A 23,126-nucleotide genomic window follows, 5' to 3' on the forward strand; every position below is an offset into this window, starting at 1 on the left:
CCGTTAAAGGGTTTTTTTGGGGAGTTTTTCCTTATCTGCTGCGAGGGTCATAAGGACAGAGGGATGTTGTATGCTGTAAAGCCCTGTGAGGCAAATTGTGATTTGTGATATTGGGCTTTATAAATAAAATTGATTGATTGATTGATTGAAAATGGCTGCTTGATGTAACATGTTCCTCAGCTGCAGTTCTCATGTGGCTTATATGTGTTAGCATAGTTTACCGTTAGCTAAAGAGTCCTTCGTAAGCTTTCTCCTGATTGTGTTGTTATATTACATATAGAGAGATTATTTTTTGCATATATTAATATTCGTACATAGTAGTTAAATGTTTATTTTCACCTTTGTTTTTCTTGCTTCAACTGTAAGTCTATTTCTATGAATAAACATCGAGGACACAAAGTCAGTTCCGTGTCTGTGTACGTACTGACTTGGCCATTAAAGCTAAATTTGATTTTGGTTGAGCAACTCAATTCACGAGCATTTCCACAACAGCTACAGTAATTCCAGCTTCTTATTATTTTTCTATAATGCTCCTATATCACAAAAGGTTGACTGCTGGTAAAATGATCAGAAAATGATTTACCTGTGGATAGAAAAAACCCATTCAGCATAATAAAGCACCCCTCAGCAAAAACACACTGAGCACAAGCAGAGGCCTTAACAATGGTCAGTTCAATTCAAAAAGCAGATCTGAAATATGCAGGTGTTATTATGACATCTGAGAGAAACTTTATTTAGTAATACAAACTATGCTTTATTTAAAAAGAAATACACTGTAGGATAAAAAGTAAATCGTTAAATACTGGGATGAGAGGATGTGAAAAAAATGTTTTCTGAGGAATATCTACAGTCTGAATGGTAATATTCTTACTGTAGTATTGAACCACCGAGATTATCCATGTAAGGCTTAAACAAAAATCATTCATTCAGCATGTGTAAATACAAACACACTGCTGTGCTGATAGATCAGTGCTACAGTACCACACACAGGTCAGAGCAAACGGACGTGATGGTGGAATAATTCTACATATCTTTGCCTTTATACAGCATGCACAAGGCATCCTATTATCTCTATCACTATCCTTCTCACTTTTTATCATATCAGCACCATCTTGTGTTCTACTTTATTCCCACACTGTGATGGACTCCTACTGTATGACCAAGCTGTACTAGATTGAAATAGAAGTCTAGAGTTGCTGGGCTTTGATTCAGTGTGAGGGACTGTACAAACATTATGTATAGGTTTTAAGGAGAGCAGAGCTCCAGAAAAATGATATCAGTGCAAGTAGATTTTGACAAAAGTCAAAAGAGAGACAGCAAAAAGGTTGCAAGATGCCAAAAAAACCTTCTGAAAATTCCTGTGCAGCATTATCCAAGTATCTTGTATTCATCACAAACACAACTATTTTGCTAAACTACTGATAAGCAAAGCATTTCCAAGGAATAATCTAATCATCGGTGCTAGACGGCCTTTTTTTCCGCTGATTCAGCATTTTGAATCAGCCCCAGCACAGCACAGCACAGAGCCCGTCAGCAAATGCAATCAGTTTGATTGGCAGTTTAGCTCAGCACATGAGATTTTTACTGGCACATGGTAGATACGCTCTGTTCTTTCAATATTGGATTGTGTTGTTAATGTGCTTACTGGCTAACTAGTGTCAAGAAGGTCTTCTGGATTTCCTTTTTGAATGACGATCACAGATGATCACTGTCTGCTGGTGTGGAGGAATATGTCCTCTAAGGTGCAGAACATACGCGCTTATTGGCTATTGGTTTGGTGTGTTCATGTGCAACTTTTTGGCCAAGCCATGGCAACTGGAGATGACCCTCTTGTCCTACAACATCGGTTTGGTGTGTCTTGGTTTGGAGGAAACAAATATTAAGGGGGAAACAAACACTGTGACTTTGAGATGGAGATGGAGAGGCCTTTCATGCAAGCACACAAAGGGTGGGAGCAGAAAATTTTAACAATAATACATTTTTTACAATATAAGGAGGTTCTGATGATGCTGAAGACCTTATTGACACTTTAGGTTGTCTTGTTAGCACCTGCTTCCTCACACTTCACCACTGCAATGAATCAAAACAATACCAGGCCAGGCAAGCCTAGGTGAGCTGGGACACTGAGGTACAGTATGCTACTGCCAACCACAACATATACAGTCAGTCAGAGTGCTAAAATAGTTACAAATGCTCACACTTAGATGGACACTCTGATAATAAGTGTTTATCAATATATAATTTTCTAAAAAACTATCCTACAGATAGAGCAAATAAAAACTTTGTGTTGGTGTGTGTAATAAGGCATAAAAACAAGCAGCTTATCATTTAAGTCAAAGCAAATATTGGGAGACAGACACAAACAATCTCTAAGGTATACAGCCTTACACCTCCTCAGGAAACCCAAACAAATGGAGACTGTCCTCCCTGATCTCAGCTTCAAACCTCAGAGCAGTCCAGCAGTCATCAGTGGCCTAACAGTGGCCACAGCAACCTTGGCTCTTGGCCACGTAAAGATCTGTTAGTTTGACAAGCTTTAGCTGCATCTTGCACCAACATCTTTGCTTCATAGCTCCTATTTTTCTGCCCCACACATTCTTTTTTTCTGCTCCTTTCTTCAATATTTAATAATGTTTACCACAAAAACTTTACACAGGTGGAAACTATGGACGTATTAAGAGACAATCTAGTACAGCTTGCTCATAGAGAGTAAGTCCGTCACAGTGTGGGAATAAAGTAGAACACAAGATGGTGCTGATATGATAAAAAGTGAGGAGGATAGTGATAGAGATGATAGACTATCCAATAGGATGCCTTGTGTGTGTAAAGATAAAGATATATGTAAAATCGTTTGCTCTGACGTGTTTGATAGCACGGATCTATCAGCAAAAAAAGAGTGTTTGTATTTACACTTGCTGAATTAATGATCGTTGTTTAAGACTTCCATGTGTGACCCGCCCAACTGGAGGATAAGGCACTGTTAAACCCTTAACGTGGGTCCCCCCAAGACCTATTGTCACCTACAGGTCAACACACAGATACATTTAAAGAAAGTTAGGCCAAGACATGGCATCAAGCGCAATTGTACAAAAAATATTTTTTAAAAAATGTATGTAAAATAATAATTTTAATATAAAACTGAATAAAATGAAGAAGCAGATACTCAGATTTAAAACATCAATATTGTGGTCTCAAATATGCTATGCTAGTTCTAGCGACTGAAATTAAAAAAGAGATAATTAATCTACAAAGGAAAATAAAAAGGTTTTAATTTGGACTAATTTTATCCAATTCTACTTCACCACGTGCTCCCCTCAGGCCATGAGCTCACACAAATACACACTCACTGCAAACGAACACACCTAAGTGTCGTGGGATACTTATCTGCATGCAGGTGACCAGCCAAGGCAACAGTACAGCCTGGATGTTATTACTAAATAAATGAGCACAGAAACAGCAGTGAAACATCCAGGGTCTAGGGTTTGTGAAGCAGCAGTGACCGGCCAGGTAAAAATGGCTTGGCAGGGGCTATGTGGGTGTAAAAGGGAGCATTATTGGAATCACCCTGCTACACATGGATGATCACTTTTTAATGCAAGAACATTGCAGTAAGATTATCACTATTCATACTGTAAGTAAGAAACTCTTCATGGTGAAGATGAATACACCAATCAGATTTCAACAAAAATGAGGATCAGTCCAAAGTGAGATGGGCGCTTGTATCCTCCCTCAGTGTTAATAGTCATAGATTGGTGCTGTCTGACAGACAATGTTCCATTCTATGCTGTCTGTGGCTATGAAGGGCAGTTGAGAGAATTTTTTCTGCCAGAAATGGATCTCTTGGTTAAGGTTAGAAACAAAGTTGTGGTTTGGGTTAAAAGGAATGGATTTCTGTTAAAAGGGCTTTCTGGGAAAAAGCCTACAAAGACAGCTTCTCCTAAGGGCCTGTGAAGGCCAAGCAGCAGGTTGGACTATGGACCATACACAGACGAGGACCATAACCACTGACATCAGAAATAAAAAAATTACCTGACAGTTTGGCCTGGAATGAACCAGCTGTTCAGGGGTCTTCCCGAATTTCCTGATAGTCAATACTATAGTGAATACTATATAGAATTTATATTATTGTTGGATGAACTATTCTTTTAATGTGTTAATGGAAAAACAATATTTTACATAACACAATTTGAACATTAGAAGTGGACTTTTTAGCAACTGCCAGATTTATGGAAAAATAATTATATGTTCTTTAGAAGGAAAGTTTAATCCCAACTAGCTACTGAGATCCATGTCACAGTTTCTCAAAACAGACAGAAAATAACGCCCTGGTACACAGACATGATAGCTGTCCACTGCATATGGTCCGTAGTGCACCACACAAAACAGTTAATTTTTTTAAGTAACTGTTCTGATGTAACCAACTATTCTTTTTTTTCAGTAAATCATGCATCGACAAATAAAATATAATATAAATATATATAAGTTATTTTATTTCCTCTGTCATGAAGTTGTTATTCTACAAGATTTTGAAGTTATCTGAACTGCAGCCTTTTTGTTAGATAAAGAAATTGTATAAAAAATAGAATTATAATAAGTGACATGATTCTCATTTCATGGTTAATACAACATAAGCTTTAACCATAATAGAATAATTACTGCATTTTAATCTTGTCAAATATTTCGATGATACGAGCTTGCTGACAGATTTTGAACACTTTCGTCATAGAAAATGTAAGAAATATTGAGTTCTGACCCTCGAAACCCACACAAGAAGAATAATTAAAAACATGTCAGCTTTAGATTTTTTATTACACCACAATGCTTTTTACAAAATTACACATTGTCCTAATGTCATCTGATAAGCCAGTACACAGAGCATCACATTCATAAAGGCACAATGAAAAACAAAATCACAAAATTATTTCTACATGAGCAAATAACACACATTTTGTGTAATAATGGTAACCAAATAGGTGTTATTTTTTCACTTAGATTTTAACAGAGTCTTTTGTTTATACCATGAGGTATTTAGTTTAAAACGGGCAGTGGCGTCGTGAAGGTTCTTGACTGAGTCATCCAGTCTATGTACTGCTCTCTACCCATCTCTTCAGTCCTCTTGCCCATTGTCAGGATCCCTGCTGCTTGGTTCCTGGAGCCTTGGAGGAGCTGGTGGAGTCGGCTCTGCAAGCGATCATCTTCTCTCCGTTTACCCAGGGTGAGAATGCCAGCAGCAGCGTCTCCTGTGAGTGTTCCCCCCAGATTTTTGCTGCCAGAGCGACAAAGCAACACATGGAGGCGACAATTGCGAGGTGGTTGTCTGCAGCACTCAGACACGCTGTGAGCATCACAGGCCAGTTGAGACAGCAGCAACATCAAAACCAGCACCAGGACTTTCTGCTGGGCAAAAGAGATTCGTTTACACCCAAATGAATTGATACAAGAGCTCATAGTTTAAAAAAAAGTACAGTGAATATGAGTCACTGAATTTCCAACAAGTGGATGCTGACATTGATTCATATACAAAATAAACCCCTAACCTCTGGTCAAAGATACATAGAGTATCACCACGAGCAACTGTTAGGATAATCCATACATAAAGGATAAGTGTTACTGAATCTCGAGTAATATCATACTGACATTTATTCCACATATGCATGGTAAACAAAATCATATCCATCTAACAGAGTGCATTTTTTATAAAGTTCTTGATTGATTATATGGGCATAGTCATGACTAAGCATTTTGTCAAAATACTAAACAAATTATTTTTGTTTATTTTTAGAGAAATAAGAACAGAATGGCACATAGGCTCATCTGCAACCATTATCCGTAGATGTCGACAATAATACAAAGCACAATCATGACATAGAAAAAAGGGGCAGAGCCAGATGTTGTAAATATTCAGAGCAAACCTAGGGGGTCTGACGGCATGCAGCCCCTGGGTGATTTGTCTCATTTACTGCAGCTATATGCTCTATTTTCAAGCCATTTCAGATGATAGAATGTCGAGAAATCTGTACATCATTTGGGAAAAAACATGACAGTCATCAAGGAAAAAAACTCATCCTCTAGAGCTTACATTCTTTTTTTCTATCTATTTTTCCCCATCTGTCTTCATTAGTCTGAAACCACATCACAACAACTGTTGTGGATGATTAATTTTCACTCTGCCACCTAAAGAGGCAAGAATTGTCTGATCATACTATTTTCAAGTTATATAACATATTTAGAGTAGGGATGTGGCATAAACAGCATTAATAACCTCACAGAATGAATGTTTAGCTAACAAATCTGTTACATTTCAATTCATACCATAATAATCTGGGCTGCTCTATTAAGGATCCCCAGTAACGGCAAATAAATGAGGTCTTTAATACTCTAAATTATGATCCATATTGACCCCCTGACTGAAAAGATGTTTTGTAGAAAGGGATGCACGACAGTTCCCTGTAAATGCAATATTATGATTTCACCATGTGAATTTAGGATCACAGTGACATGGTGAAACAATGTCAGGAGTAAAATAAATGCAACATTTTTTTCTTACATAAATACTGGAACTTTGAATAAAAATCAACATCACAAATGTATTAAAACACCTTTAAGTCAGCTGCCTCTGTCCAGGTGAGGATTTCAAAGGATATGAGAAAGACCACAAACCACAAACAAACTCATGAATGAATAACCACCCTTAGGCATCTTTAAAAACTACAAATTCATCATGTTAAAGAAATGAAGCTGAAGCTGTCTTACCCTGTTAGACATGTCCTTCCCAGCAGCTGTCTGTAAGTTGGTGGGGACCCACGGCATCTTCTGGCTTGTATGAAGGGAAGCCATCTTCTTATCTCCCCAGGGAAAGAACAAGTGTCCTTTATATTGTCCTGTGGCGTCCAAACCAGTGGACGTCATTCAGGCCAACCACAAACCTGACACGAAACCACACATTCTGCTCTTTGCTCATTTGAGGGGTTGATGTCATGCTCGCTGCCATTAATTAGTCTCCTTCAGCGGATCATCTCCAAGACACTTCTCTGGACCTTTGATGAACTGCAGGTATTTCTTTGTGGCTGCGTGCCACAAGTTTATGAAGACATACCATTATGATGAGTGGTGAAGGACGGTAGTCAATTAGCTGATGTGTCCTACGAGTTCCAGAACATAAATATATATCTAAAGAAGCCCGGATGCCCTTTCTCGGTGCTAATGACAACCTCGTTTAAAAGTCATGCTTAATAAGATTCTATGGGCTTTATTCTCTCGTACAAAAGGCGCCATACTGACATATCAAGACCAGTTTTGTCTTGCTCCTACATCATATTTACCAATGTGATAAACAGTATTGATATACTACATAGGTCCACAGCTAAAAAGGACCCCAAAACTTCAGAAAGGATTATCGTAATTGAAAATATAGAAAGCTTTAGCTATATTCCTTTGGGAGACCGGGTACTCCAGTGCTCCCACATGACTGTAAACTGTAGAATACTGGCACACTCAGAGGTTAACGTAACAGAATGACAAAAATCACTTGAAAGCAATTATTGACTTTCTGATTGCTGTTTGTCATCTTTTTGGTCCTCACATCCTAATTTACGTTAATATCTGTTGCCATCTTATGGACAACAGGAAGCATTGCTTTAAATAGACAAACTCATTTATAATAAAATAAATGGCCTCCTTCTTGTTTAATGATAAGAGGAGAAGATCAAGAGAATAAACAGTGCATCGTAGTGCATCAAAAGCAATCAATAAAGCTTTTAGAAGGCTTTATTGATTGCTTTACTGTAGGTTCACTGTGAAAGCCGCTTTCAAAATGCTCTGAAGAGCTGGTGATGTCAGTTTGAATGCAATCGAATCAGTCACTTCACTCACAGTCAGTCTCTGAAATCTTTTTCAGTAAAATATCAGCACAGGTACTTATTGCAGACTTTAAAGTCAACTGACAGAGAATAGGCATATTTAACATTCTTGTAATGTGGTGACTTAAGATCCAGACATTCAGAATGCTTTAACTGGGAGCCAGATTATCCACAGAGGTCTCCTCCTCTCTAAAACAAACAGACCCAATGATTTAAACCAGTAAAAACACTGAATAAAGCAGTTTCATGTTAGAAATCTGGTTTTACGATACCGTTTGGCTCGTCACAGACGGGTGGCGGACGTGAAAATGCTAATGACTGTATCTAGAGCCAGTGTTTCATTTGTCCATTCTGGGCTACAGTAGAAGTATGGTGGTGCAACATGGTGTACGAAGACCTGCTCCCTATGTAGATACAGACGGCCAAGGTAATGAAAACACGACAATTCTTATTTTCAGGTGACTATACACTAAAGAAAATACACTTGTATTTTCTTTCATTTCTGCCAATATATACCCCTAAATACTACACAAAGGACCTATAAATACATTTTCCTGACTGTACTTATACACTCTTACTTATGTAACATATTCAATGCCGGTCTTTTACTAGTAACAGGGTATTTTTTACAGCATGGTATTAGTACCTTTACTTAAGTAAAGGATATGAATACTTCCTCCACCACTGCTCGTAAATTATACTTCCATGTATCCCCATTTCAACATCATTAAAAAGAAATGAACAAGAGGAGACAGGATAAACAATGAAGCCAGTTTTAATGGGCCACTTAAAGGAGCTCTTACAGAATCCACACTCACTTTGCAGTGAAACACATGTCAGGTTATTGTTTGCCCCTTGTGTTGTGGCACTAACCAGTGATCCCTCCCTCCTGTCCCACGTGCACTGGTTGTCCTGATCTGTACCACAGACCAACAGGTGTCAAATCACTGTATATGCAGAAGTAATGTTAAAAAAAGAATCAGAATATCAATAGAATTAACAACAATTATTATAATATCAATCATTAATGTCTGTGTCTGCAAGAATTATTATAGCAATATAGTATATGTTCCCTTCATACATTTTACATACACTTTACATCTATATTCACTTTTGTGTTTTTATTGACAGCAGTACCATGTTCCTGTTGACCTCTAACAAGCAAGGTCAAATATTCCAGTTGTGATTGGCTGGTGAGCTTACGGACGTGGGCTAGCTCCACCCCGGGGACCAAAACACCGACTCACGTACAGTAACATCACACACAGCCCCTGGGGAAGAGATGAGGAGACCCTGTGGGGAAAGTGCAGGAATTGCCGGAGAACTTAAATCCTGTGGAATGACACGGGAGATGTGTGGGGGCTTGACACCAGCAAAGGATGCAGGAAGAGCATCAGTGTGACTGAAAACATCAACAGCTGCAGTTTGTTTTCCTATTTTGGCTCTATGGCTTCCTGATTTGTGCTGAAATGGACATCTGTGAGTGACGCCTACAGAGCTCAGCCTAGTTGAGCTGCTCTACACTGTGCACTTAAAATGAAAATGGCATCCTCCTCATCAAAAGGAGTGAAGGTTTGCACTTATCTTTACGTCTAAGATGGAAGAGGAAGAGTGTGAATAAAAAAAAACAAACCTCAAAGACATGCCGAGACGTCTCTGGAAATGAAAAGGCAAATTTGTGGCAGAAAACGCCAATGTGAGGTAAAGCCTGTACCCACAGAGCTAGAGTACATAATGGAGGGGCGTGTAATTAGCACTGCCCAAAGAGAGACATCTAACTGATCCATCTACCGAATGCATTCCTAGCGAAAACACACACCAGAAGTTTGTTACCAGCTGTTACCCTTTTGGCTTTTCACAAGAGAGAAGACAGAAGAGACCTAAACTTTCTGGCTCAGATGGAAGATTATCTTCCAAATCCACAGCAGAGAAAAGTAAACATCATCTTTCCAGTTTTCCATTCTGTTTAGAAATGTGTAATTAAAGTGTGAGGTCTCTCTATCTTTTCTCCTTCAGCCCTCTGGCCAAATCAAACCTCCTCTTTTAGACTTGTGTCTCACTCCTAACACGACGAGTCTTCCTCACCATCATCATCTCCTTAATTCTCTCGGCCACCTCCTCCATCTCCCTTTCGATACTGGCCTCCCACTTTTCCTCTACGCCCTTCTCCATCTCCTGCTCTCTGTCTCGCTTTGGGTAGGATTCTCTGTGGGCACAGGCTGCGGGTCAGCAGGATCCCGTGGGATCGCCACTGACCATCTCTTTCTCAGGGGTGGCATCCAGAGGTCCTGCTGCCCTCTGCTGCTGGCTCTGGAACTGAAACTGGAGCTGTGGGAGGGGTGGGGGTTGGGTATAGGCAGGCGGTTTCGAAACAGTTTGAACCAGAGGAAGAGCTGGTAGCTGGGGATGTTGTTGGGGAAGGGGATAGAGGTAAGACTGAGGTGCTGTTTGGGACTGGGGCTGAATTTGGGGCGGGTGCAGTGGTACAGGCTGTGGGTGGGCCTTGGCCTGAGGCTGTTGCTGCATCTGGACCTGCTGTGGCTGGTAGTGAGGATGGTGCTGGAGCTGTGGGGAAGCTGCTCCATTCTTGCTGAGACCACAGGACTGAGCTGCACAGTGGATCTGACGCAGAGTGTCCAGTGCCTCACTCTTAGCGTGCTTCAGCAGGTCTGCCTGGCCCTGAGATTGAGACAGATAGAAGGAGATATACAGAAAGGCCGCTTTGTCAGCAACACACAATCATATCAGATTTAAAGGCAACAAAAATAGCAGGAAACCTTTTAAACGTATCTGAGTTAGATAATATCATCTAACTCACTGGTTCCCAACCTGGGGTCGCCACCCCCACTTGGGTTCGCCAAAGTTTTCCAGGGGGTCACAAGGCCTTCTGGATTTTAAAGGGTGTAAGAAAACTTTAAAAAGAACTAATAAATAAGTAGCTATTTTTAAAGTTTACATTATCATTCAAAATACAGATCTTAGAAAATCTCACAGAATAAGGGCACAGTGAAGACCTGAACACAATATTTACAGAGCTTAACTCTCTGCTAAACAGACTTGTCCTGCATTAAAAAAAGCACACAGTTTAAACAACCACAGAGCAATAAGAACAACGGCGAAGTGTCAGGGAGAAGAAAACACTGAATTTGTCCAAAAAAAAAAAAAAAAAAAAAATCATAAACAGACAAACAACTATAAAAAGTTCCTTAAAATATCAGGAAAAATGTATCTTTGATGCAACATTCCGAGGAAATAATCTGGTCAAAATTAATTTAAATCACGCGTTTTGCAAACTTCCTGCAGTTATTGTATTCACTGTTTGAGTTAATTGTACAGTTGTTCTGTTCTGTTTATGTTCTGCAATAAATATAATATGAAATATCCATAAAATATGTCAGTTTACTCAACAACACAAAGGGGGTCCTTTAAGGAAAAGTTTGGAAACCAGTGATCTTGTTCTTTGTTACCTTTTTTTGGCCTGATCTCTTCTAAAAAAAGATTTTCATCTCAAAATTACCTTAACCTTGTTAAATAAAGATGAAATAAGGGGGTAAAATCAGGTAGAAGTGGTACAGCACAATTTCTCCTTAGTGCATTAACTTATACGATGCAGAAGGGGGCAGTATGAAGCCACTCAATGAAGGCCTTTGGTTGCATGCCAGCCCTTCATACTGCTCCTCTCAGCTGGTGAATAGTGCTGTCATATGGTGATAATGTTATACTACATTTCTGCTCTTTATTTGGGAGCACCCCAGAGACGAATCCCTGCCATATGTGGAGGAAGTGGTCAGGCCAGGCATCCTGCTTTACAGCACTGTCAAGTCAATCTGGGCCACTGCCATGGCTGCCTGCCACCTTAAGCTAGCTGTCTCTGCCATGTGGAAATGTGGTGGAGTCTTCTCCACAGGCGGTTATTTGTGTGTGAGAGGTGCTTATATTATTAGAACTGGCCAAACAAAAAAAGGAAATATCTGACCACATGCTTTTATAAACTCTCTCCACCTCTACAGTCTTAAAATCCTTCACTCTTACCCTCAGGCCTTGCAGCCTTGCTGCACACACCCCTCTCTTTCAGCCTGTCCGGTCTAACACTTTCTTTACTCCTCCAGCATCTGTTCACAAGCAAGTTGAAAGCAGTTCTTATCTTCACTCTGGACTCAGTCTGACCCACCTTGACAGCTCGTTAAGTTAACATCCCTATGAGGAGGCACAGGCTGACCGGTACTGCACAACACAAAAGTGCACTGTAAATGTTGAAAGGCAGGCGCAGCACACTCTGACATATTGCAAAATGAGTAAAGGTGCTGCCCTGCACACAATGCCCCAACGCTCTATTCCCAGGTGACGTTAATATGCTGCAAGTGGCCTTTTACCTGAGCCACTCCAGCACGCAAAACACAAGCATGAATAAGTCATATATCTGAAAAAGGAAAAAAAAAAAAAAACAGAAATTATGTAAGTCATGACTCACCAGGCATAAAATAAGACAGTGAGAAGACAGTTCTGTGCTGCAAGAGCCAAATCACAACAGCTCTTGTGTTTGGGTAAATTCACCCCTACAGCTGGCCTAAAACTATCCACAGGGGGCTAAGCCCCAGCAAGGGCAGCCACCAAATCCCACTACTATATCCTCATTAAATTTTCTCCTAATACCCCACTTGTTTACCAAAATCAGTCCACCCCTTTGATAGAAATCGGACAGTCAATAACCAGCCTTTACTGTGTATTGTTTTGAGGTGGTAGACCTAGATAAAGAGTGGTATGTAACAGCAAAGCATGAGCAGGACCGAGAGCCATGCATCTCGACTTGAACCATTATTTATGGACTCAATAAATGCGTATTTGAATCATCATGTATATAGAACAAAATAAATGTGAGCTCAATGGTGAACAGTGCCGTACCCACAATTAGCGTCTTAGGCAAGCTCCCCCTTGTGCAACCCCCCCCCCCCCCCCCAACATATAGCTAATAACAAATCGACTCAATAAACAACTATTGTTCTTGTACTGTGCCCCAGATGGCTTTTTGCCTTTTTATTTTCTCTTACTATAATGCTTTCCACATACACTCCACCATTCCCCTTATTTTCGAGGGGTGGGAGGCTGGGAGGAACCTGAGGCGGTTATCTATGTTGCCTATAGTAAGATCCGTCACTGAGAGTAAAATAACATAAAATGTGTGCTGGCAGGACAAAAGGGAGCCAGCGTTATATTGGAAATCTAAGCTACTTTAGCAGAGGCGCGATTAGTTATGTAATGCAATGCCTAAAACAACAGTTAATTACAGTGGAAGCTGACAATGGTGAGTGATTTGGGAGACAACAAGAATCAACATGTTTTTGGAGCCTGTTATTCTTCTTAAAAAGCAACTACAATATGCTCGACATTTGCTTCAAAGCCTCCTTTTCTGTCTCTCTGGTTTTGCTTTTCTCTTGACAGCAAGGCACGATGAGTGACAGGGTGGTATCACCGGTAGAAATGGGGCAAATATCCACATTCATCATGACAGCTCTGATGTGACTGTAACTGTCAAAGTGAGGGCGAAGAGGGAGTTGGAAACAGGGAGAATACACAAGTCTTTCTCCCTCACTCTTAGTTCCTCACAGCTTCCTCACCATCTACCAGCGAGCTCTTCCAGGCCTGCTGAGAATCTGAAGAGGATGACAGGTGAAATAACTGCGCATGGCTGCCAGCCTTGGCAAACATGCACCAGGCTCTCACCAAATGTTCAGTATGAGACACAGCTTTACAACCGAAGAATGGGAGGAGGAAGAGGAGGAGGAGGAGGAGGAGGAGGAGGAGGAGGAGGAGGAGGAGGAGGAGTCATGTGCACGCCAAGATGCCTTCATGTAGAGACTGTGGCTTATCGAAGAAATTAGAGGACTGGGGAAGGACGAAAGAGGGATCTGAGTGTTTGGACAGACAAGGCAGGGATGGGAGGAGTTCAGGGAGTGTGAGTGAGAAGGGATTATGTTTGGGTGCCCACCTGTTATGCTATTTAAGCACATGCATTTCGCAATTCCACAGAGTGCTATGAAGCTTAATTAAGATAAATCTGGCTGTTGCACATACAACTGCTGTATTAGTGCAAGAAACAAAGCAGGAACATTAATACTTCGAACATTTTTAGTGCTATAGCCATAACCTTCACCAGTTCTGAGACATCTAGTCAGTTAATCAATGAGTCAAAAATGTTGGGGAAACAAATCTGATAATCTGTTAACCATTTAGGTCTCTCTCTCCACAGCTAATCTCCTAAACTACAGGACCAATCAGCCTTATATTTTGTGTGCACACTTATGACTGTAGGCTCAAGGACCTCTCGTTGTTGTGATGATTCACAATTGTTGAAAAACCTGTTTTATTGACTATTTTATACCGTCCCTGACTGTTGACTCCTCATTCTTCTTAAAGTTTTCTAGAAATCGGCTCAGCTAAAATCAACAAGCCTAACAGTCTGTTGAGGGCAACATGTTGGCATGTTGGCCTTTGTCATGGCTTGAAAATGGACTTTCAAGTTTGGTCTGAATCTGAAGCAGAACATCTGCAGATTAACTCCATACCCAATATGTTATGATCCACTGAAGTTAGGCACATTACAAGATGAATTACTACCCGTTTTTGCTATCTTCACCGCCATCTTCACTAAGCTAGGGGGAACAATTCCACTGGGTGAAGCTGCACCATGTTCGGCTGCCATAGCTGTGACCCAGTTTTGTTCCGTCCACCGCATAGCACCAAACCACACTGGGAGCATTTCAGAGGCCAAGTGTCTTGCCTGCCCAGTTAGTAGACCTGCAGATTTGTTGATTTGGTCATTTCTCCTTTGATCTAATTATTGACTTTTTTGTTTCCAGCATCCTAAATTTGAGAATTTGCCGCTTTTAATATTCTTTTCTATAATTATAAATCAAATCTATTCAGACACTTAATAGGGGAAAACAAGCAATCTTAAGCTGTCACATTGATTTCTGGGAACTTGTCATTTTTCACTATTTTCTGCCATTTTATAGATGAACCTATTAATCAGCTCATTGACAAAGGATTGATAAAACTAATTGTTAGTTGCAGCCCTAATCATTACTATCTAGGCAAACACGAAAAGGCAAAGAAGCATCAAGCAGTCACACATCTACCTAACCTGGCACTCAAGCAAAAAGCTCAGCCAAGGAAGCTTCTCCACTCAATACTAAATGATTTCAGGGTGATGAGTTGAGATAAAAATATCCTGGCTGCTCAGTCCTTACTTAGCAAAACAGGCCCACTGTGCAGAGCACAGTCTGAGCAGCATGTGGTGTTTATCAGTCCTGGTATTACCAATGGTGTTCATAGAGGCAACGAGACAAGGGCATTAGGAAACCTTATCTCACCGTGTCATGGGGCAGGCATAGACAAGAAAGCCTTTTGCTGAGCATCATCTTCAAGGCATGTCCAAGGGACCCAATGTACCCTTATGAGAAATAATAGCATGGCATGTGTGTGTCTACAAACAAGTATGAACAATCCTATCATGTCTCGTCAAGACAGTTACATTTATGAGCAAATAAATAAAACAGTGTTCGGCATCAACAGTAATTAATTAAGAGATTAAGGGATTAGAGATGAGGCAAATACAATTAGCCCAGAGAGCTTTCTTAAGACACCATGTAGTTTAATCACAGCAACAGAATCTGGGAATGCTTATTCAGCTGATTATAGTCTCCAAAATAATCTCACATGTTGACATCAATCAAAGGTATTAGTCAGTGCTTTACAGAGGCTGGAGGTATGTTGTGAAATTATACAGGTTTTTGTTGTGCTGAAGGCCACATGCCAGCAGGTGTGGTTCAGTCTATCTCACCTTGAGGACAGTGATGTTCCAGGCGTAGCTCTCCATGGCCTTTTGAAGTTTGCGGCCTTTCAGACCCTCCTTTGCTCCAATGCGATGCAGGTCCTCATGGAAGTCCAGACCTGCACACAGAAGGACAGACGGACACATGATGTGTGAATTATAAATAGAACACACAATATTAGATTTGGGTCAGTAAAGCCAAAAAAAGGACCGCAATGAAAAAATGACATATAAAAAAGTCATTGTCTGTCTTAGAGTATTGTATTTACATTCGTCTGTGTGGCGTTTGCATGTTCTCCCCATGTCAGCGTGCATTTTCTCCCGGTTCTCTGGCTTCCTCCCATAGCCCAAAGACATGCAGCTTAGGTTAACTGGTGACTTTAATGTGAATGTGAGAAAGAATGTTTGTCTGTCTCTATGTGTCAGCTCTGTGACTGTCTGGCAGCCTGTCCAGGGTGTACCCTGCCTCTCACCCAATGTCAGCTGGGATACCCTCAAGGTGGAGTGTGAATTACCAGGGCAAAAAATATGGAGTGAAACAAAGTTGAATATAATTTATTTAGAGAATTTAAAAAAACACTGTATATTCATGAAGGGGTGCATATGCATGTACACAAATAGGCTATGTGTATTTCTTGTTTCTTACTTACAGACCTATTGTACATTGTAGGGATGAGCCACAGCATGGTCGTATTTAAGAGCAGGAGTTAAACAGAGAGTGCATACCTCCTCTAGATATGTTCTTTTGTAAGATACAAATGCCAAGACATCAAAATACCTTTTTAACTTACAGTGCATTTTTAGTAGGGAAGATAAAATTCCAAATATTTTAAATGATCCTTAATCCTTAAAAGGTTTAAAAGGCTCACTTTTTTCATTTTTGCATTGTGCAACACAAAGTCTGCAGAACAAAAGACATCTAGCCAGCTCCTTATGCACATCTCAAAGGCCACAAAAGCAGTTCACCATACAATGTGCCACATTGCTAATGGGTAAAAAGATTGAAGTAGTGCAACGCAAGCTAACCTTTAATTAGTCTATCAGTAGGTCCGGCTTAATTTAGCCCACGCAGACCATTACTAATCCTCTGGGCTTTAAGAACAAACTCCTCCTAAAGCTGTATGTCTCAGCCTGCTTGTCAGTCTGTCCCTGACAACTGACCTTCTGCTTTGATTCACTGCAAAGACACTGAAGGCACATAATATGCGATAATGCACAAAAGCCCATCATCAAAAATCATTTATTCTAGTCATCAGCTCTTTTCAGTCACAAGTATGATGTGTATGACAAGTGTTTTTACAAAACAAGCTCTGTTGAATAATATGTATGTAACAGACTTATATGATATTGAATAATAAAACTGTTTGTTTTAATATTTAATGCTCTGCTTACAATTTGCATGATAAAAATATCTAGTCTTGCAGTTACATTGTCTCCCTCTACACAAATTTATGCATGCATCAGAGCTCAAAAGCACAAAAGCCTCCAAACGTGTGTGCACATGTACAAATACATGCATGGGCCTGCTCATCTGATTAAAAGCATCAAGGCAAGGTCAGTGTAGAGAACTATAGTTAAATATTTGAAGGTACCATGAATCCATGTTAACCCAAACAATCAGAAATACAGTATTTTAAGCCACAGCTCACTTTACTCACATCATCTGAGCTACCCCTGCTGTACGCCTCAACACAAATCTCAACCCAGTTGTCTTTGAACCACACCAAACATATGCAAATGTAACTCAGGCAACTTGACATAATTGTGTTTGACACTTAAAACAAGAACAATTTTCCAAAATAATCTGCAGCACACTTAAAACAGATCAAGAGGTCAAGAAGCAAATGCAGAAAATATGATCTCTGGCCTTCAGTGCACATCAGACTCAACCCTTAAAAAGAAAGAGCCGGGACCCCTGTTGTCCTTTAATTTCCATATAATTGCTGATGTAGAGCCATTGCGGAATATCTCTCTCTGAGCCTGAAAGTTGTGTTAACAGGGTTTAGGGCTGATTTGATCTTGTAATCTGGTGTAGTTAATGGGCTGCTGCTGGTGCAGAGCTGAGCCAAGGCGATTGCAGGACTTGGGGAGAAAAGCAGACAGAGAGCTGAATAAGAGATGAAATTAGCTGGAGGCGGCTCGTTGCAATACAGCCTCTTCAAGCATTTAATTTCCCAGTTATTAAGCATTTCCTTCCCCCAACAGTCACACAGTTGCCGTTCCTTACTGTCACTTAAACTAACAATAATAAACAAAATGTGGCCCCCTAGCACACTCACAGATGAGACGGGATCTTATGCGATGCTCCTCTACTGGAAAGAGAAAGAGTAAGTTTGGGGGGGGGGGTGCTTAGACAGACGGGAAGACAGAGGGGACAACATGTCTTTTCTGAGTAGACACACACATGCAGCCACAAAACCACATACACACCTCAGTAAAGGCTCACAGTCTCTGCATAGAGCAGTTTTTTTTGCCTTTGTAATGAGTACTGCAGTAGCACCTCTTATGCTCCACATACACATGCACAGAAAATGAGACAGCTACATGCAGAGAGAGGGAGGGAGGGAGAGAGAGAGGAAGATAAGTAAATAATAAAATCAAACAGAATATCCAAACAGGATCTGATGAAAAGAAATGATGAAAACAAAGATGGGAAAGGGGCTGAGGAGGAGATACACATAGCCAGATCAGTGTGTCATTAATTTATCAAGTCATACACACTGCAGAGCCCAGGCAGAGTATCATCATTGCAAACAGAGGATGGGATTTTCCAGCAGCTGATGAGCCTGGAAAACAATGACAGTACAAAGGCAGGGAAGATAAAGGAAGGGAAATGCCATCATTCCTTGGATCCCCATAGTAATGGACTCCACATAGACTCACACCAACAAAGTTGGAGTGGCCAGTTACAGGAGAGAGTCATCAATAAATAAGCACAGTCAGGCTTGCAGAAAATGCAGCAGCTCCCTAACTCGTACAGTGAGCTTGCACCTGTTCAGGGCAGGCTGCAGGGCTATAGTCAAATGAGACACCTGAATGCCTCACAACTTCCAAAATGCAAAGAGTTGCATGTTGTATCAATAAATTAATTAAGTCCTGACTCCTCCCTAAGGTAGCAGGTCTACCATCTATAACTCCAAGGGGTTTCTCAGCCTTTCAGAAATATATATATCTGAAGGGATACTTTGCTGATTTTCAACCAGCTTTGTATCATAACAATATAGGTAGTAAATTAACTGTAGTAAACTTCCCTTCATATTACCAGCACCCAGCTCTCCCTGCTCATCTTCTAGCTCAAATCTGCTGGATAACCTCTTTTGCAACATCCAGTGGAATTTCGCTGGCTCTGCGGCTGTTGCTCAAACTACTTGTGCTTCTGCATTTTTGTATGCCTTCAAAGATACTCTATAATAACAGATAACACATTGCAAGCTGCAACAATGATATGTAATGGTATACACTTCTGGTCTCCTAAGTAGGCGCAGGCATCTCTCACCCGCATACCCCCACACAAATTTGCAAATCCTGGGATAGGGAAGGAATGACCTGCCCTAAGCTCCCCATGACTGGCTGGTACTTGTTGCCTTCGTTGGGTAGAGTGGCTAGGTTTAAGTAAGTGGAATGGGATTGATTGGAGTTAGGGTAAGAATGTCAGGGAAAGCCAATCAGAGGCAGAATAAGGCAGAGTAAAGTGGACCATTCCTTTGCTATCCTAGGATTCACAAATTCGCCACCTCCACCTCATTTTGAATTGTTGTGAACATTGTGTGGATGCATGAAAGCAGATTAAAAACAACACAACACTATGTACAGAACAAATTAATGTTTGTTCCTTATTTCGTGGCTCGTTTTTCAACTGCGAGCTTAATAGTCTATCTGATATTAACCCAGTTGTTGCCAGATCTTGCAAAAGTATGTTGCTAAAGAAGATATGTGGCTTGTGAAAAATAGATACAATATTTACTTCCTGGTCATGACGCATGCCATCACACAGATCATCGGTCATGATCCTGCTCCTGTTCACTTCTCCCAATGGATTGAATAGACTTGAAGACCTACTGCTAGTCTCCTGAAGGGGCGGGATACAGATACAGGAAATTACTCTCAAGTGAGCAGTCTTGGTTTATCAATGGTCTCTGATGTCCACAACTATGGACACAAAGAGTATAGAGGTCGACTGACAAAAAGAGCTACCCCTCTCTCTCAAACTCAGCTGAAACTTATCAAACACTAAAACTAGGCATCGCCGGTCAAACACAAACCAAGATTCTGTTACTATATTGCCTTTTTATCACCTAAAATGTCTTTCGAAACATATTGAAAATGAGCCTGTATGGCTAAATCTGGCACATTTACGTGACTTAAGTGATCATGTTAATTAATGTGCACTGTCCCTTCTTAAATAAAATAAACATAAACATAAACATAAACATTTTAGGGCACTGTTTGGCTGTGATATGAGAATTTGTGAACAGGAAGTGGGTGCCACGTTTCCTGTATTGTAAAAACGGAGGCTGAAAATACTGAGAATAAACGCTAAAAGTAAGCAGTGTTGATCAAATATGAACCAAAATTCTGTTACTGTGTTTTCAAATAAACATTTTAGCTTACAGTTTATCTGTAATTCATGATAATTTGTCACCAGCCAGCTCCTGTACTGTTTCCTATATTGTTAAAATAAGCTGCATTCTGCCACCATTGTGCATTGTGGTAGTTGTAGGTTTTCTACCTCTTGAGAAAAAGCAAATGCCACAGCCCTTTTACTCAGTCATGTAGCACTGATTTCTTAAGTATTTGTGTCTTTCTATTGCATAGACAGTCAAATTTTATAAAAAGACAATCTTTCCAGCAGTGAAATACATCTTTAAAATGTTCAGAAAAACTGTTGAGATACTTAGTGGTTAGCTAAAGCTGGTTAGAAGAGGAAGTGGGAGTTGTGCTCTCCATACACAAACAGATTAGATATGCATGCGGACACATAAGCCAGTGTACAGAGTACAGGCACAGACACAAACACGCAGTGGTAGCATCTGGAGGTGCCGGAGTGTGCATCCCAGCTGTCTATCTGGTCCCCCATTAGCGATGTGTGTGATGGCGAGCCATCAATAGTGCCCATGGGGGATCATCCAGCACCTCTCCATCCTCATCAACACGTCAGCTTCACTGCCCAAATTAAACTGATTAGCTGCAATAATGACTGGGCATAAACTGAACACAGGAAGGAAAGAGGATAGGGAGGAGGGATATAAGAGTCAAAGCAACCCAAAACTGTCCCGCATCATCATTTCTCATACCCTACACTGTGTGAGAGGTGAATCCGCCAACGTGCCACTCATTCCAAGTTGCTTAAATTCAAAACAAAAGGTAATTTAGGAGGTAAGAGGTTAGCTCAGGTCACTCATTTCAGATCACAGCTAGTGTGTCATTGTGATTATGGCTTTGTCACAACAGCGTTTTGCTGATGAGCAGAGCACACTTTTAATAGCTAGGGCAAACGTGTCAGGTCCAATCAAAGGCCTTAAATTGAGCTTAGATGCAGCGTGCACAGACACGCATCCAACTCCATCCCATATTCTCTCTCCAATGCTGACAGCCTGTCCTCTAATAGCACCTTTTTCCACTTCCCACACAGCCATTACACCAAAATTATACCTTTGGCTTCCGGATCGATCATAGGGACAAAACCTTCTATTCCATGCAAATCCACCATTTCGTTTTTCGTATCCCTCCACTCTCTGATTCTCTGTCTGTGTTCAGGCTGTTGCTATTGTCATCCTCAGTCTCTACATAATCATGTGGCTTATGAGATGGCTTCTGAAGGATGCATTCAGTGCCTGTCAGTCTATCAAAAGGGATGTTGTGCCAGCCATCACAAAGATGCAGCATTCTGTTGGGAAGTCATGGGTTCATCCCAGTGTCCTCTGCTCTCAAGAGGATAAAAAATGCTTAGAAAGACATGGGCTAAACAAGACAAAGATGACAGAAAGATGGAGAGCCCAGTCAGGATACAGGAGAATGGGTTGTTGTTGCATTTGCGTAGGGAGACAGGTGAGTCTGCATGGCATTTCATTAGATCCACTGATTGTAAAATGAGATTGAAGTAGCTTAGCTCAACCCCACTCAACCTTTCTATTTGTCACATATTCAGCATGATGAAGGTCAAGTTCAAGCAGATTTTAGAGCAGTTTCCCACTGAACAATACAAGTTTCCTCAGAAGCTCAACAATTTTCAAGAATGACAAAAAACAATCAATCTAGTTCTTCTAATTGGGCTACCGTTAGCCAATGCATTTAATTTTCCATTTACACTAAAAACTACACTTTAACGAACAATGTATAATTTTCTGCCACTAGGGGTCTCTCAGTCAAAACAAATAACAAAAGATGGAGCAATGCTGTGATTGCAGACAGTTTCTCCTGGTTAGGATTACTTCGGCGTTCATTGTTCAGGAGGTTTTTCTGGGGGCAAAATTATCTGCAAAGGTCTCTTTCTCTCCAAAACAAACAGACCCAGTGATTTAAATTATTAGAAACACTTAGGAAAGCACTTACATGTTAAGAATCAGAGTTATTTCAAAACTGTTTGGCAGGGGGTGGAGCTGAGCTGCCGCTAATGTTTGCTTGGCTTGTTTCTTTGATAATTTAAGGTCCAGACGTTTGATGACTAAAATCCATCATTCAATTAAAACATAGCCTATAATTAACTCAAATTACCACCTCATGGTTGTATGCTTCCGTGATCCAGTCAGATTCCAGTTTACATCCATGTCTGTCAGACTCATATGTAACCATGACAACTGACAATGCTTCAAATATGGATGTTGCTGAAAAGAAGCTACATATTCTAACAAGTTGATGTTTTAAACACATCTTCAGCCCGGCAGCACAGAAGATCTGTACCATGAGCACAGTTTCAAGATGGACACCCATGATTAGTGTCACCAATTCAGTATAGTACCAGATGTCGCCCCTTCTGTTCCTCAGTTATCATGCTGAATAATGGCCAGACAATGTGTTTGTAGAACATTATGATGTCGCAGTGAAGTTAACCTTTGACCTTTTGGGTATAAATGGTCATCACTTCATCATTTTATCCTGTTACACATTTGTGTGAAATTTTGTCATAATTAGTGTAAGAATTTTTTTTAGTTATGGTCTTTCTTTGACCACCAAAATCTAATCAGTTCATCCCTGGTCCAAGTGGACATTTGTGCCATTTGAAGAAATTTCTCTCAAAGGGTTCTTGGGGTATCATGTTCATGAAAATTGGACAGACGTGGTAAAGTGACCTTGACCTTTGACCACCAAAATCTAATCAGTACATTCTTGAGTCCAAGTGGTAATTCGGTAAAGGCATTCTTGAGACGTCACATTCATGAGAACGGGACGGAGGGACCACCTGAAAACATAATGCCTCTGGCCATGTCTATCGCTGT

The 23,126-nt window shown here is 40.5% G+C and overlaps 2 protein-coding genes across 3 annotated transcripts in view; both read right to left on the reverse strand.

The window, feature by feature from the left end:
- Window positions 1–4,790: 4,790 nt before the first annotated feature.
- hcrt (hypocretin (orexin) neuropeptide precursor) lies at window positions 4,791–6,906 on the reverse strand. The gene is made up of 2 exons (XM_050069157.1): window positions 6,754–6,906; window positions 4,791–5,394 (listed from the first exon to the last, which is right to left on the reverse strand). The coding sequence occupies exons 1-2, from the start codon at window positions 6,835–6,837 to the stop codon at window positions 5,029–5,031; spliced, it is 450 nt and encodes a 149-aa protein (XP_049925114.1). The 5' UTR covers window positions 6,838–6,906; the 3' UTR covers window positions 4,791–5,028.
- Window positions 6,907–8,616: 1,710 nt separating this feature from the next.
- Window positions 8,617–23,126, reverse strand: part of plcl5 (phospholipase C like 5) — an 80,431-nt gene continuing 65,921 nt past the window's right edge. Inside the window, exons 5-6 of one of the 2 annotated variants that reach the window (XM_050069491.1) lie at window positions 15,700–15,809; window positions 8,617–10,538 (exon numbers count right to left, since the gene is read on the reverse strand). In XM_050069491.1, coding sequence (XP_049925448.1) covers window positions 10,086–10,538; window positions 15,700–15,809 — 563 coding nt within the window. In that variant the 3' untranslated portion in view covers window positions 8,617–10,085. Of the gene's footprint in view, window positions 10,539–15,169; window positions 15,310–15,699; window positions 15,810–23,126 lie in introns of those variants that run through there. The other variant, XM_050069492.1, reaches the window with a different exon arrangement.

Source organism: Epinephelus moara, chromosome 18, assembly GCF_006386435.1.
Source record: "Epinephelus moara isolate mb chromosome 18, YSFRI_EMoa_1.0, whole genome shotgun sequence".
Lineage (NCBI taxonomy): Eukaryota > Metazoa > Chordata > Actinopteri > Perciformes > Serranidae > Epinephelus > Epinephelus moara.

Excerpts from the sequence above, each read along its gene's own strand:
- hcrt (XM_050069157.1), bottom strand. The coding sequence starts at position 6,837 with ATGGCTTCCCTTCATACAAGCCAGAAGATGCCGTGGGTCCCCACCAAC. Across the intron at positions 5,395-6,753 it reads GGAAGGACATGTCTAACAGG|AAAGTCCTGGTGCTGGTTTT; the intron begins GTAAGACAGCTT and ends TTTGCCCAGCAG.